At 37.0% G+C, this 14,657-nt stretch overlaps 1 protein-coding gene across 10 annotated transcripts in view; it reads right to left on the reverse strand.

Annotated features, from left to right (window-relative positions):
- Positions 1-322: 322 nt before the first annotated feature.
- Positions 323-14,657, reverse strand: part of LOC119780259 (dedicator of cytokinesis protein 9-like) — a 107,814-nt gene continuing 93,479 nt past the window's right edge. For 4 of the 10 annotated variants that reach the window (XM_038280240.1, XM_038280231.1, XM_038280238.1 and 1 more), the window contains exons 39-55: positions 14,293-14,408; positions 14,075-14,212; positions 13,808-13,990; positions 13,473-13,586; positions 12,802-13,017; positions 12,545-12,602; positions 12,328-12,434; positions 10,353-10,475; positions 10,162-10,275; positions 9,567-9,572; positions 7,704-7,733; positions 7,063-7,209; positions 6,539-6,749; positions 5,156-5,346; positions 4,965-5,065; positions 4,751-4,889; positions 323-1,391 (exon numbers count right to left, since the gene is read on the reverse strand). In XM_038280240.1, coding sequence (XP_038136168.1) covers positions 1,266-1,391; positions 4,751-4,889; positions 4,965-5,065; positions 5,156-5,346; positions 6,539-6,749; positions 7,063-7,209; positions 7,704-7,733; positions 9,567-9,572; positions 10,162-10,275; positions 10,353-10,475; positions 12,328-12,434; positions 12,545-12,602; positions 12,802-13,017; positions 13,473-13,586; positions 13,808-13,990; positions 14,075-14,212; positions 14,293-14,408 — 2,120 coding nt within the window. In that variant the 3' untranslated portion in view covers positions 323-1,265. The remainder of the gene's footprint in view (positions 1,392-4,750; positions 4,890-4,964; positions 5,066-5,155; positions 5,347-6,538; positions 6,750-7,062; positions 7,210-7,703; positions 7,734-9,566; positions 9,573-10,161; positions 10,276-10,352; positions 10,476-12,327; positions 12,435-12,544; positions 12,603-12,801; positions 13,018-13,472; positions 13,587-13,807; positions 13,991-14,074; positions 14,213-14,292; positions 14,409-14,657) is intronic. The other 6 variants (XM_038280236.1, XM_038280233.1, XM_038280237.1 and 3 more) reach the window with 2 other exon arrangements.

Raw genomic sequence — 14,657 nt, forward strand, 5'->3', positions numbered from 1 at the left:
ATGCTGTTTTTTCATCTTCATCTTTCATCTTTTTCATTAACTGTAGCTCCAACTTAAACCCAGCACTTTTATCAGATGAGACAAAAAAAAAGCTTTACAAGAAGATGAAACAGTAATACTGTAAGTTTGGTATAAAATAAAGGAATATAAAGTAAAGTACCTGAAGGTCCTCTACGAAGTGTGGTGGAGGATCCAGGATGCTGTGGGCCTGTTTCTCTTCCAATGGTGCTTTAAAGCTTGTTAGAGCATAGTGCATAATGAAAAGCAGGAGTTTTGGAAAGGGGAATACATTATAGTACTTTAATAAATGAAGACGTGTGTGTGCATGTGGAAAGAAATGAGTGCTTTTATTTAAAAGATAAGCATTAGGGGATATCTCTGTATAACAGCAGAATGGTGACTTGAGTTAAATATTATAAACAAAATGCTCAAATATACGACATTTTCTTAAACAATAAAAGAGAATCATAAAACAGTATCAGCTTCATATTTTCTCCACAGTAGGCATAGTGCCCCCCCGACCCACACCTCATCGCTTTGGCAAAAAGGTGAATATATATATATATTTTTACAGTGTTTGATCTCGACACAGCAAGATGCTTTGCAAGTATTGCACATAGTATTTTTTTATGTACAACAATAAAAAAACTTGGAATACACTGTGTTTGCAATGGCTTTTAAATACATACATAAAAACTGCTGTTCAAGATAGATTTAATGCTAACATGATAAAGACTTATACTTAAAAAAACTAACAAAAAAGCCTTTTCTGAAAATGTAACTTCATGTCCAGAGAGATGAGCATGGATGTTTGCAGCATAAATTTGAATAAAAAAAACAAACCATTGGCTTATAAAAGTGTAATACTGTACATAAAAACACTAAACACAATATAAAAACAACAATGGGCTGTTAGAAGGGCGTGATGACATGCATGTATTAAAAATCCCAAAAGGAAGTCTTTACGGAAAACAGTGCTTAGTCTTTTTGTAGAAACAGGCGACATTATAAATCTCATTAAAAAAAAAATATATAAAAAAAATGCCTATAATGCAGGATTAAAATTTCTGCTGCAAAGCTACTTGTCTTGTTGGGCTCTGCTTTTTATATGGCCATCCAGAGAGTCTCAAACCATGGCTGACTGAGTGGAGCAGAAAACAAAGCAGGAAAGGAGAGTTATAGGTGATCCCAGCATCTTCTCTGTAAGCTGACCCATCCAATCTGGTTTCAGTGGTGTACACACTAGTCTCACAACCAGAAGCCGCTCATATCACTGAGGCCGAGTGCGGGATGCCCTGGATGGTGACAGAGGTCGGCGTTCCACTGATGGCGTTAAAGATGTGAAGAGAGTCTGGGAGGACACTCTTCATTCCGTCTTCAACGGGAGTAATCTGTGAGGCGACAATCAAATCAAAAAGAAAAGCTCATGATGAAGGCCGATATGGGCAAACCTTAGATAAAGGAAGAGGGAATCACCGTGTTGTTTGGTAGCGATCCTGTGGAGTGTAATGAAAATTCCCTAATGGAGGCCATATGCATTATTTTTGTTGATCTAAGAAACCTGGACTCTCATTCAAAATATACACACTTTTATCATTTAGATGTTAATAATAAAAAGGAGACTATATTGCTTTTGTCAGCTAATCTTCTCTTTACTGCTCTTCTTGTGTCTGTTTTTCTTAGCCTTATTGTAGCCACACCTGGTCTGGCTTTCTGTTCAGTCCTAAAGATGATCCACTTGCCAATGAATTTCACTGATTAAGTCCGCCACCCTATTATTACAACTGGCCAAATTTTTACTCTGATTTACTGTATTTGCTCCCCTTCACTCTAAGCTTGATTCGTTTACAGGTTTTTTTTCTTGTCAAAGTTCAGTATTAATCTCTTCTAGTGCTGCAAATTAAATTCCTCTCTCCATGAGTAATGGTGACACAATCCAGCTACTCATATTGGGTTAAAATATTACACCTCAGAAGTGCAGTAGGCAGCATGATAATGGTTTGTTTTGGCGCTAAAGAATCTTTCATTTTTCCTTACATTTGTTTCATAGCTCATTATTATGAAACCTATTTTAAGAATTTTCAGCTATTTTTGTTCACAAAAAAAAATTCTGGGAAGCTGTTTCTATTACAACGTTTACCTGTTGCTGTTCTCAAGTGTGAGTCTTCCCCCTACCTAATGCAATGCAAAGTTTTCTGTTGTATTTGATCAGATTTAGTTAGAGTGACAGAGCAGCAGCAATCCCATAACAAGCTGAAAAGATTCAGTTCATTTACCTTTGCTCCCCAAGGCTGCACACTGTCAGGAAGAAGAACTCAGGCTGAGTTCTTCATTTATTTTCAAAGCAGACTGTAGTGCACGGGGTGAAATTGATTTACCTGCTCAGAAAGAAGGATGCTGGGACTAAAACCTTGTAATTATACCTTTTTTTTTTTGCTTCTTATTTGAAATAAGCATAGCAAGAATGAACAGATTGAGCTTGATCTTGAGCTGAGAGTGCCAACGGATTTGAGCCAAAAAGGGTACATCTGACCTGCTCCACAGGAACCTATTATTGTTCTTCAAGGGCCCAGAATGCCAAGATGAAAAATCCTGTTTGATCATTTGCTGTAAAATCTTTATTTTTTTTTTACTTAAAACAGTTGAATAATTCGCACAGCTTTAACTTTAAACTAGCCATCTTTTCACTGTTAAAGGAGAAGTCCGGTCATATTCAGAACTTAAACTTCTAAAAGCACTGTAAATGTTAAATTATTACATACTGCTCAATAAATGACAAGTGTTTTTAATCAAGAGTAATTTTCATTTGAATGTGCTTTACTGGAGACATCGATGTTTGTTAAAGAACACTACTGCCAACTACCGGTTTGTGATATCACAGTGCGGTATCGGCTGTTGAGCAAGTCCCAGTGCTGTATCTGGTGTTTGTCACAACACACTATTATCCAAGTCATCTTGAAAACATTCTTCCAAATGTTGGCTACATATTACGTGATTTTTCTCTGGCCAGAAGGTTGATGGCTAATCCTCCCTCTTCAAGTTGGCAATCCAACATCGAAACCGTCCGTGGAGGATCATGAATCGGAAAGGTGACGGAACAAATGTTTTTTCACTTTTATCCGATATATTACAACATCAAACTGCCATGCACGTGGGCATTGTCAGTTTAACTATAGCTCACACGAATTTCAATGGTGAAGTCCTCTCGAAATCTTAAATAATTGTTGTTGATTGCAAATGTGTCGAGTAGTTCCCATTGACTTTGCTTGCAAAAGGTGGAGAATGGCCTTCGACTAATCAAACAGTGACATCACTGCCGAAAAATGTCAGGAACGACACAAAATGGCGGTTCCCGGACTTGGTGATCTCAACAAAAATTATTGTTTTGATTATTTTTTTTTTTTTTTTACTGATTAACACTAAATTCATTAAATCACTGCAAACGTATTAGTTTTAGGTATAAATAATGATCCACTGATCATTCCTTGCTGACCAGACTTCTCCTTTAATCCTACACTGCAAGTCTGAGGTTTGTGACGTTTCACGGACAGTTTTAAAATTAAATAAAGGAGCAATTATGTAGTCATGGTGAAATTATTCTAATCCATTAACATGTTATCTAAACTGTAACTTTTTAGGAACAGTAGATTACAGGCTATGTTAAAAAAAACAACTGAATATATTAGTTAAAAAGTCAACTGTGTAATAACTCTGTAATAACAGCTACTGCTGCTCACACAGGATGCAGCATTTCCTCTCTGCTCATTGCTGTAGATAGGCACCAGCACCCCTCGCGACCCGAGTAGGAAAAAGCGTGTCAGAAAATGGATGGATGGACTTTTCTTGTACTTTCTCATATTACACTCCTTTCTAAATGTATTAAAATCAGCTTAACATGTTACAGAATTAAGCTACAACATTTGTATTGGTGCATTTAAGATAAAACAAATTTGAAGCACACATATTCAAATGCATATGTACACAAAAACACATACTGCATGCATCCAAACATTCTGGACACGCATGCAAGAACATACATTGCAAGCCAAAATAAAAGAAGCCAAATGGTAACTCTTGGTCTAGCTAGCTTAGAGAGCATTAGGAGATTGAGCAGGGTTTAAATTTGGACTCTTGGTAGAATATTCTGGCTCTTGTCTCACAGGTTTAGGATAGAAAGCCAGAAAAGAAAATTAGTACCTAATAAACTTTTCAGGGACGAAGAATAAGGTTAATAAAGAAACAGTTTATAATGAAAACAATTGCTCCTGACAGCTCAAATGTTAGAAAAGAAATAATGTAACTGCACAGCTAAAGTGCACCTCATGTTTATGAATATTCATGTCAGGCTGATTTCCCATTTACTGCAGACATGCAAAGATAAAGCAGTTTATGATCTGATAACTGAGTCTTTGGGTCAAGTGTTGAAACCTTAGTTTTGTATAACTGAATAAGAGTCATGACTTTTACCAGCTTAACCCTTTCAATTCCAATTGTGTTTGTCGAGCTAGACCAACAATTACCAACTCCATCAGTTGCATACTGTTGCCACTTGCATTACCATCATATCTGCTCATGTCAGCACAAAGAAAAAAATACAGAGAATGTTATCAGAGAGTGTTTTATCCCTCTATAAAACATTAGAAATAACCTCTGAGTGCTTTTCTTTTAACAAACCGTTTCAACGAGAGATTAAAGGTGTTACGTTATTACAACAACTCCAGTTGGAAAAAAAAAAAAAGCTGCAGCTTACCTGCTCGTGCATGATGATGGACAGCTCTCTGGTCAGGTCTCTGTAGTTTGCCTTCATCTCGTCGTGGTATTCTTGCTGGTCCTCTTTGATCAGTCGCTCATTAATGCCCAAACCGTGGCCACAGGCCTCCACAAAATGCCTGCTTACAAAAACATGGTAAGCATGTGTTGAGGAGGGATTATGTGCAGCCAGGTGCAAGACCTTCACATCTCACCTGAAGACCTCTTTCAGCTGCTTGACCTTGTTATCTGGATACTTCTTGGCACTAGAGTCGTCTAGAAAAGCTCGGGCGTATGCAAGTGGTCCCGCATTTACCTGTGGTAGAGGGTGTTATTTTTTTATTTTAGTATACTATTCTTTTTTGCAGGTGTTTATTTGTGTTGAGACAAGATCCAAAGTAGAAACCTGGACACTGATGCTGCCCTGCAGTTTGAGCTGCAGGCGGATCATGTCCACGTCGCTGGAGGAGCACAGCTGGTTGATCTCTGCTACTTTTTTGCTCATTTCGTCGATGGCCACCTCTATTGGGCTCAGATCGGTGTGGTGTTGGTACATCACAGCAATACGCTTCTTCACGTAGGGAAAACAGTGTGTTGCTGCAGGAGCCGAAAAACAGAGAAGTGAAAAGCTTGCAATATATTCAACACTTTTGTCACTTTTACGGTTCAGCATCCACCTGCATGTGGACTGCACATCAAATGAAAGCTCCCACATATTGCAGATAAGAAGATAAAACTGAACTTTTGTATCGTTTGAACCATAAAGCAATAATTGGGATTAGGAAATGTACATGTTAAACAGCTGACATGTCCAAAAGCTAATCAAGATCTTCTACTGATAAACAGGAACATTTTGCTGACTTATGCAAGGAGTGACCGACTGATGGGAAATCTGCTGTGTGTGTTAATGATAGATTTTGTGGCTCAGGAATAGGAAGGCTTTATTAGACTATGTTTTTCTTTAAGAAAATAATTATGTCAGGATAAATTGTGTTTAGTAATTCCAGATTTAGAAGTAGAAGGAGAAGGAATTTTAAATGTGTGGCATGCTGTTGGGTTCTGGCACTAAGGGCCTGATCTTCAGAAGGCTTATTTGCCTTAAAATGGGTGCAGACGTTGTTTGTAGCCAGAGAATAGAATTTTAATGTAGGTGCAAAGTGATTGCCGTTTGCAATTCAGCAGACATCGTGTGCAAACCCTTCTTTGAACCTTTGCCTTTATCAATAAGCAGATCATATTCTAATGACCAAACCACGCAAATTAATTGTGGTAGAATATGCAAATGTACAAAGCGATTTTCGGAATCACAAATGCAACCGTCGCTGCATTTTCAACACCTTTTTAGTGCCTCTAAAAGTCAGGTGCAAACTGACATACAAAGATATCTTTACACAATTAAACCAAATCACAAAAAAGGGTGAAAATGCTCATCTCTTTGCAACAGGGATTATTTTTCCTCCCTCGATTTAATAAAATATTACTCTGCACAAAGTGTACTTATTTTAGACAATAAGGTGCATTAAAAATATTATTTTGTATCATCATCAAACATTTTAAACACATATTTAGGCCACAATGTTCTTTTTTTCGTTTTCCAGGTATCATCTTCATTCCATCATGTGCTTCTTTGTTTTGGTCAGTCACTTAAAATCCCCAAAAAATACATTCTCTGATATAATTTCTTAAATTTTACTCTCTCAGAAGGTATCCATTAATGAATGAAATAGTTTTGTTTAACAAAGGAATAACAATTACAGCAATACTTGGATGTAAAAAAAAAGCAGTTTACTGGTAAGTATAGTCCTGCGTTTGCACTGCTCCTCCACGCCGCCTTGCTTTTTGCCAGAGATTGTAAAAGGCATCTCAAATACAAATCGGCGGATGTTGTGGCTCCTTTCAAACTCAGTCTTCCTGTCGGCCAGCTCTTTCTCGTCAAGGTACGGAGTCACATGGGTGACCTGGATATACGCGTACTTGGAGTCCAGGTCTTTTGGGTTGATCTGTAGAGGAAACAAAAATAATAATAACTAGTGCGACACTGATCAAACAGCCAACAATTAATGCTGGATTTCTTTTATTGAATGCATCAATAAATGCATCCGAAAGAAAAACACACTTTTTCTCTTGTAAAGGCATCAAGAAGCAGCAGGTTATGTGATGCATTTTTTTAAAATGTTTGGTGAAAAGAAAAATAAAAGAGGTGAAGAACTTGCTTTGTTGCATCAGCTGATACAATCCCGTAACTTTTTCATCTCCTGATAATTGGATCCCTGTTAGAAGTTAAAACTAGATCAATAATTTCCAGAATCTCACCCGCCCAGAGTCCTGAATCATCTTTACATTCTCCTGTCCAAACTTCTCAGAATACAGCTTCAGGAGCCTCTGGGAGATCTCAGACAGCGGTGTGAACTTCGGTTCTTTGTAGATGTACTCCTTACCATCTTCATCTTCAAAGAAGCCCTAAAAAAGATCAAATACCCCTAGAAGTCAGTTTCAATAAGCACAACATTAGAGTAACCCACTTAAAAAGATTGAAGCACATCAAACCAAATATAAATAGTGAATGGGAGGCATTCTGACACTGGTGGGGAGTCTTCCTAAATACACATCCTAGAGTCTAAGCTCCCAGAACAGCAACTAGAGAAAAACACTAGTGTTAGTTTATTGGTTTTATATCTAATATGGATGCTCAGACTACCAGCTATTTGATTTGTTATATATTTTGTCTACATAATCTAAAGTCCTGTAAAATGAGGGGTGAAGCCATGCGTTTACACAGCGAGAGCTAAACCCAGCGATTAGCCTTTTAAAAGGAATTTCCTACTCTGATTGGGACACAGGAGGAGTTAAGGGGCTTAAGCACCACACATTAAACCACACTGCAGACTGCATTAGTGAAAGAGCACAACACTGAAGCAGCCTTAAAACACACTGCAGCTGTCATATGAATTTACCTCAGCTTCTGAGTCAGTAAACTGGTACTGCTACAGGAGTGTAAATGACACAAAATATTAAAATCATTACAATTTATCTTAAACACATCATATGAGGTTGTCCTACTAGAATAACCCATCAGATTTATTATGTATTAGGGAACACAGGATGGAGTCAGACACAAGTAGAAAATACCACTAAAAGTTATCAATAGTCAGTAATAAAAGCTATCAAATCAAACATGGAGGAAAAGCAGACACACTGACATGAGTGCTTATGTGAATGAATGCCATGCAACACGTTCTGTGCCTACATAACCATCTCATTTAGTTAGCCTTTTTTCTGGTAAAAAGAGAATCTATTCAAGAATAATTCTAATATCATAGTTTCATTTTATTTTCTAAAGTTATTGTGGCACTAGCAGCCTTTTTTGACATTAGACAGGAGAGGAAAGGTTGGAGAGGGAGGTGTAAGACATACAGCAATGGTGGGATTTGAACCCAGGACTCAATCGATGGATCACGCACTCCATCCCTGCTATCCCCCACCGGCATTACTACATTTTTCTTTCTTTTTATAAGGAACAGAGCTAAATTTGAGCTTCAACTGCAATTTCTGCCAGGAAAATTGTATCATTATTGCAAAGTAATGCTGGGAAAAAGACACCAATATTCATTTTGGCCAGTTGGATTGATTCTAACTGCTTTGATTGCCTCCTTTATTCTGCAGAATAGGGGCTGTTATGCTTAAATAAACTTTAAGGGTTGGGAGCCTGACAGTGAAGAGTCAAACCCCAAATCGTTTTCTCTTTAAAGTTTTAAACTAAGCTACCATGGTTGTGTTTAGAGACTTTCAACACATACTACAGTGACATTTCTGAGAGTTTGAAATGTATTTTTTTTTGCCTTATTCATATTGAGAGCAAAGAAGAAATTACAAAATATGCAAAATTATTTTTAGTAAGTCCTGATGTTATTTTCCACTGTTAACTAAAATGGGCTTAAATGATTGTTAATATTAAATATATTTTAATAAAGTAAATAAAAGAATATTTTTAAAGTTTTACTTCTTATTATATCTAATTTATATTAAATAAAGGTTATTATTCATTTATTATTATTATTAAGTTCTTAACAAACCTCTTAGTAAAATATTTTATTTAGGGTTATTATTTAAGGGTTAGAATTATGCTAACACTGAGCCTGGTTCTGCTGGAGGTTTCTTCCTGTTAAAAGGGAGTTTTCCTCTCCACTGTCGCTACAAGCATGCTTAGTGTGAGGGATTGCCTTCGAATGAATAAGTCAATGTAATCAGCTGTTTTTCCTTAAATAGAAAACTTTTATTCAATCAGACTGTATGGTCTGGTTGAATTGTCTCTGTAAAGAGCATTGAGATGACATGTGTTCTGAATTGGCGGCATATAAATAAACTGAATTGAATTGAAATTAAATTTTAACCCAGTTATATATATTAGCTTGTTGATGAATGCATCAGAAATTGCTAAGAAAAGAAATGAGGATGCTCTGGTAGAGTCTTGACTGAATTTTTTTACCTTTTAATTGAATCCTTTGAACTTTTATAAAACTGCAAATATTAAAGCATATTTCAACTGAATAAGAAAGATACATTTATGCTGGGCTAAGGTTGAATCAGCTTCCAATCTCCCAAAAAATGTATTTTTATTTAGATTAACCTTTCGACAGAAAGAAACCAACAAGCAAACTGTAAAAATGATGTAAAGAAACAGAGCAGTAAATGAAAACTACACAGAAGAGTTTTATTTGAAGCATCAAGCAGTGTTCGACAAGTGCAAATGGATTAAAGCAGCACAAACAGGACAGACTCAGACTGTCTGACGAAAGAAGGACTCCTGTATGACTTACCGCTGCCTTCAAAGAGGACAGAAAAAGCAGAGAAGTTGGGTCAGTAAAGGCCTCCCTCACGCTTTAAAAAATATTCAGCATCATGCTGACTTGCGCTCTCTAGTGAGGTTTTAAAGGAAAGGTCCGGTCATATTCAGAATTCAAACTTCTGAAAGTACTTTAAATATGAAATTATTACATACTGTTCAATAAATGATAAATGTTTTTAATTAAGAGTAATTTTCATTTGAATGTGCTTGACAGGAAACATCCATGTTTGTCAAAGAACACTACTGCCACCTACTGGTTTGTGACGTCACAGTGTGGTATAGGCTGTTGAGCAAGTCCCAGTGCTGTATCTGGTATTTGTCACAATTATCCAAGTCATCTCGAAAAAAAATTCTGGCGGGTCCCCTACTTGGTGATCGAAGCGAAAATGATTGTTTTTATTTTTTACTGATTAATGCTAGGTATTAGTTTTAGGTATACGTAATGATCCATTGATTATTCCTTGCTGACCGGACTTTTCCTTTAATGATTTAAAGTCAGACTTCCATGCAATATTTTTGTTTTGTTTTGAACAGTACCCCACATGTTAATTAAAAATTGAACTTACCTGGCCAAAGAAAGCCACTCTGAAGTACGTCCCCAGCAGCCGCTTTCCTGTATGCATCACCTCCGTCACTTTGCTGTATGCTCGATGCAAAGTGTCATACAGGTGGGCTAGTTTCTGTACAAAGTCAAACAGCAGAGCTATAGAACATGCTGGAGGTCAGTTCAAATGAATAAGGAGAAAGGAAAGTATACCTCAAAGTCCCTGCGCTTCTCATAAATAGGTATAATGAGTTTATAGATGTCTGAGATGAGCTCATAGCGCTCTGCTTTCCACAGGCCGTCTGCACACTCCTCCAAAAGCTCCATTAAAACATCCTGAGTGGACAACAAATGGAGAAAATAATGCATGAAGGAGAGCTTGGGAAAACAACTCTACAGTATCCTTCCTTAAGAAATAGAATAGGAAAACATTTAACTGACACATTTACCTAAACATTTGGTTTTTAAGAAGAATATTCAGGCTTTGTCTGTCTCCTACTTTGGTAATTAGACAAACAAACCCTGAAATCTCCAGACTTGGAGTAGATAAACTAAAAGCAGGTGAGTTTATCTAACAGCTAAAAACTGAACAGGTTAGAAGATCCCTACAAAATGATAATATCATAAGGTTAAGGGGAAAAAATCTCAGAAACACTAAAATCTCAGAGGAAAATGTCCCCAAATTATTGTCTTAGATGCGAAAAAACATTTTGCGTGTTTTTAATGACATTTGTGGGTCATTGTTATTTTGGCAAACATACAGTTTTATCCCTGTTTGTTGTAGCTCTAACTAGTAGGATCAATACAACAGAAATGGCCACTCTGTTTTGAATGAGATTTATTAATACTTTAACAAATATGAAATTAGACTGAAAGATAAAAAAAATATATATATATATATATATTTAAAAAGAAGGGTTGTTAATTATTTTTTTCAGTAAACAAAACTAAGTATGACAACTGTAAAAAAGGAGTCATTAAAAATACCATTAATAAGATAGAAATAAGACTTAAATATTATGTCAATGTTATTAACAGAGACAGGTTTAAGTGTAGATTACAGGGTTTATACAGGGATGAGTAACTCTAATTGAATGCTTTTTAATGCTCTTAGAAATAATTTTAACGCCATCAAAAAGTACCCGTCGACAGGCGGCAGCCATGTCCCAAATTCCTCGTTTTCCAGCCATATTTGTTGAAATTTGCATTTTCCCCCATTTTATAGATTTTTCTCCAACTCGAGTTACTTTTCAGAAAATACGGCTTTATGATCAACCGGAAGCAGTTCTGTGCAAATATAGAACGATATAATATATCTGACGAAATTGTTTTTATATACTTTTTTTTTTAAACAAAGCATTTTAGCCACAATAATCACATTTAATTAATTTTAATGCCAAATAGGGCCTTAATTAAAAAAATAATAATTTAATGACTTTTAATGACCTGCAGAAACCCTGGATTACGTCTTTATTTAGGGTTTCCATCATGTTTCAGAAGATTTATTTATTTGGTTTTACATAAAAAGGCATCTATATTTGTGTTTAATGGAGATTAGAACCTTTATGGGACAAAAGTTAAAATTAAAATGAAGAAAGGGGAAATATTTTCTTGTGGTCTAGGATCTCATCTTAGCCTAAAATCGGCTGCTATTTGTGAATCAAACAGTGCAACTGTGGAGCAAACTTAAGTTTGATCCTGCTAATCATGACTAATCTGTGATTTAATGTGTTCCAACGACAGTTGAATTGACGTGTAAACTAGTGTTGCACCGATTTGTTGGTATTTGCGAGTACCAACAAATAGGGCACCGATACCATTTTGAGAGCCAAAAGTTTATTCAACTATTGTCACCCATTTCAGGTGGGCAATAAAAAGGTCTACTGGATTCTTTTTCCTGCTTCACAAAGGTAGTCAGCAGCTTTACAAGCCAGGATGGCAATTATGTTACATCCAAGTAGTATGCAGTTCTTCCTAAATACAGGCACACATCAATTTCAAACAGATGGTATCGGTATTGACCAATACTGCACAGCCAGGTATCGGGGAAAAAGAAAAAAAAAATGGCATCGGCGCAACACTACTGTAAAACAAATTTAACCGTCATTCGTTTGTGTAGGTAATTTAGACTTTTTTAAAACTTCCTCTCAGCTTTACAGTCCTGGTGGGGTAAGAGCAATAGGTTTACCTCATTAAAATGTACATCTTGCATCCCGACGTCCTCCATCATTGCTGCTTCTTCATCAATGTTTGGAGTTACAACTCGGAAAGCTGAACAGCCCTGCTTGAACATTCCTGCGTGAAATGGGATAATGCTTTGAGTAAAAGCTTTCTGATGACTAATAAAAAAAAAAAAAAAGATGAACTTGGAAATAAAAGGTTTCCATTAGAAAAGAGGGAAATACCTTTTCTCCGGAGGTATTCTGCTACCAGGGCTGCAACGTGAACATAACACATGGCCGCCTGGGAACAAAAAAAAAAAAAAAAAAGAATTACAATCAGAGTCACAAAAGCTAAATGACAACCATTTATCCAAAAAAGTCAGCAGTCTAAGAGCTAAGCACAAATCAACAAAAGAAATGCAAAAATATTGGTCTAATACATGCTAATTTATCCATTAAACTAAAATAATCAGACTAGAGTCTAACGTCTAACCCCTGACCTCTGACAGGTCTCCATTCTTCACATGGATTCGCGCCATGCTATCTAGCCAGGTCTTTCTCAGCTCAGGTGTGCTGGCGTACGACTTGGCGAGGCTGTACTGCAGGTCCACCAGCATTTCCGGATCTCTCTCATGCTCCTTCATCTGAGCGGTAGCCATCAAAACCGTCCTGATGCGTTTGGTAAGGTCCTTCACATCTGATGGAAAAGCTGTGTGCTGTTGATATGGATGGAGTTCAGCCAAATCAGTGTTTATAGACTGGTTTCAATCAACAAACTGCATCATAAAAACTGAGAAGCACTGCAGAATTGGCAGAGATAAATAGGTGGAGAAGTTTCAAACAAGGTCTGAAACTTCAAATTTCTCAGAAAGAGCTGTCTGAAGGAGTGTGGAATGACCACAAACCTTTCCAGTTACATAATAGTTAAGGTTTTTGGCCTCATCAGCACCTATGACACATGGTGGAGGCAGCATCATGGCATGGGGATGCTGAATACATGCACCACATTTACAGTATGCAGAAATTTAATTATTTACAATCTTGATCCACACATAATTTTCTTTCCACACTGCTATTTAAGATTGTGGTGTCAAAGCTGTAGGGTTATGAAGGACCTTTATATTGAACAATAAGAATTAATGCTATTTCTATTTGTTAGGAAGCTCCCCACCTTGATAGTTCTATCACTGTTGGCACAATTGTTGATAATTGACAGAGAGTGTTGGAAGCGGGTGCTTCCAATACCGATCACATCAGCTATCAGCTGACTGACAGCAATCACCACCTAAAGCAAAAAAGAAAAAACATGGTTTGGAGAGCAGAGCTTTACAGAACATAGAGTTATCCGAAAATATCACAGAAAACTAAACATTTCAACCTTTCCTTAGCTGGAGTAAAAAAAATGTAAATGCTGCTGTAAAAAACTTTATATTTGAGCCTGTTTTGCAAGCATTAAGGTCATGTTTATCACTCTGATAATTAATCTCTGCCGCAAAGCCATCTCACCTGCAGGTGTGTCCTGACAAAGGACTTGCGACCCGTGTAGTCAAAGTTGCTCTTCATGAGAAAATAGAGCAGGTGGGCCGCGTCGTTGCGTATAGAGCTCAGCTTGGAATTGCAGCATTTCAGCACCTCATAACAGAAGGCCGCACACATATCTGCCCGCCCTTCAAAAAACGTGCAAGGGAACTAAAGAAGGGATGAAATACCAGTTTAGTTCTTTGTTAAAATTGATATAATATCTTTGAACACTGCACCAAATGTTCTTCAGACCTTGTAGATAAAAGTGCGCAGTGACGTGAAGACCTGCCTCAGGGCTGTTTCCGACTGATTGATGCGCAGGAAGCAGAGATGGACTTCAAACACCTTCTTCATCAGAGGACTGTGACCGTGATCAGAGCATAGCTGCGTCTGTGAGGAAACAAGGTAATTCTGTAATTCTGATGAGCAGATAATTCATCTCGGCACCCAACAGGAGTTAGATCTGATACCTTGAAACTCATGATGAAGATGCTGAGAGTGTCCAGTACTGTTAAACACACTTCAGTGGCAATGTTGGCCTCCAGAATCGACTGATTCAACACATCAGCATCAGAGTGACTGTAGGCTGAAAGGATATCAGATAATGCTGTAGCTCTTTCATGCTCATCATGTAAAACACATCATGAAAAGCAATTAACATCACATGGAGTCATATCTCTATGTTAACGCAAAGCTGCTGCTAAAATGATGGAAGTATTATTCAATAATTTTAAACATCAAAAGTTTCATTCCAAGCTGAAGCTAAAAATAGTTTAGTCAGATTACTGGTGATAAATTAGTGAGAGCACCAACCTCTGTTGGTATTATATCCTAT

The sequence above is a fragment of the Cyprinodon tularosa genome, unplaced genomic scaffold, assembly GCF_016077235.1.
Source record: "Cyprinodon tularosa strain WSP-4 unplaced genomic scaffold, ASM1607723v1 ctg158, whole genome shotgun sequence".
Classification (NCBI taxonomy): Eukaryota; Metazoa; Chordata; class Actinopteri; order Cyprinodontiformes; family Cyprinodontidae; genus Cyprinodon; species Cyprinodon tularosa.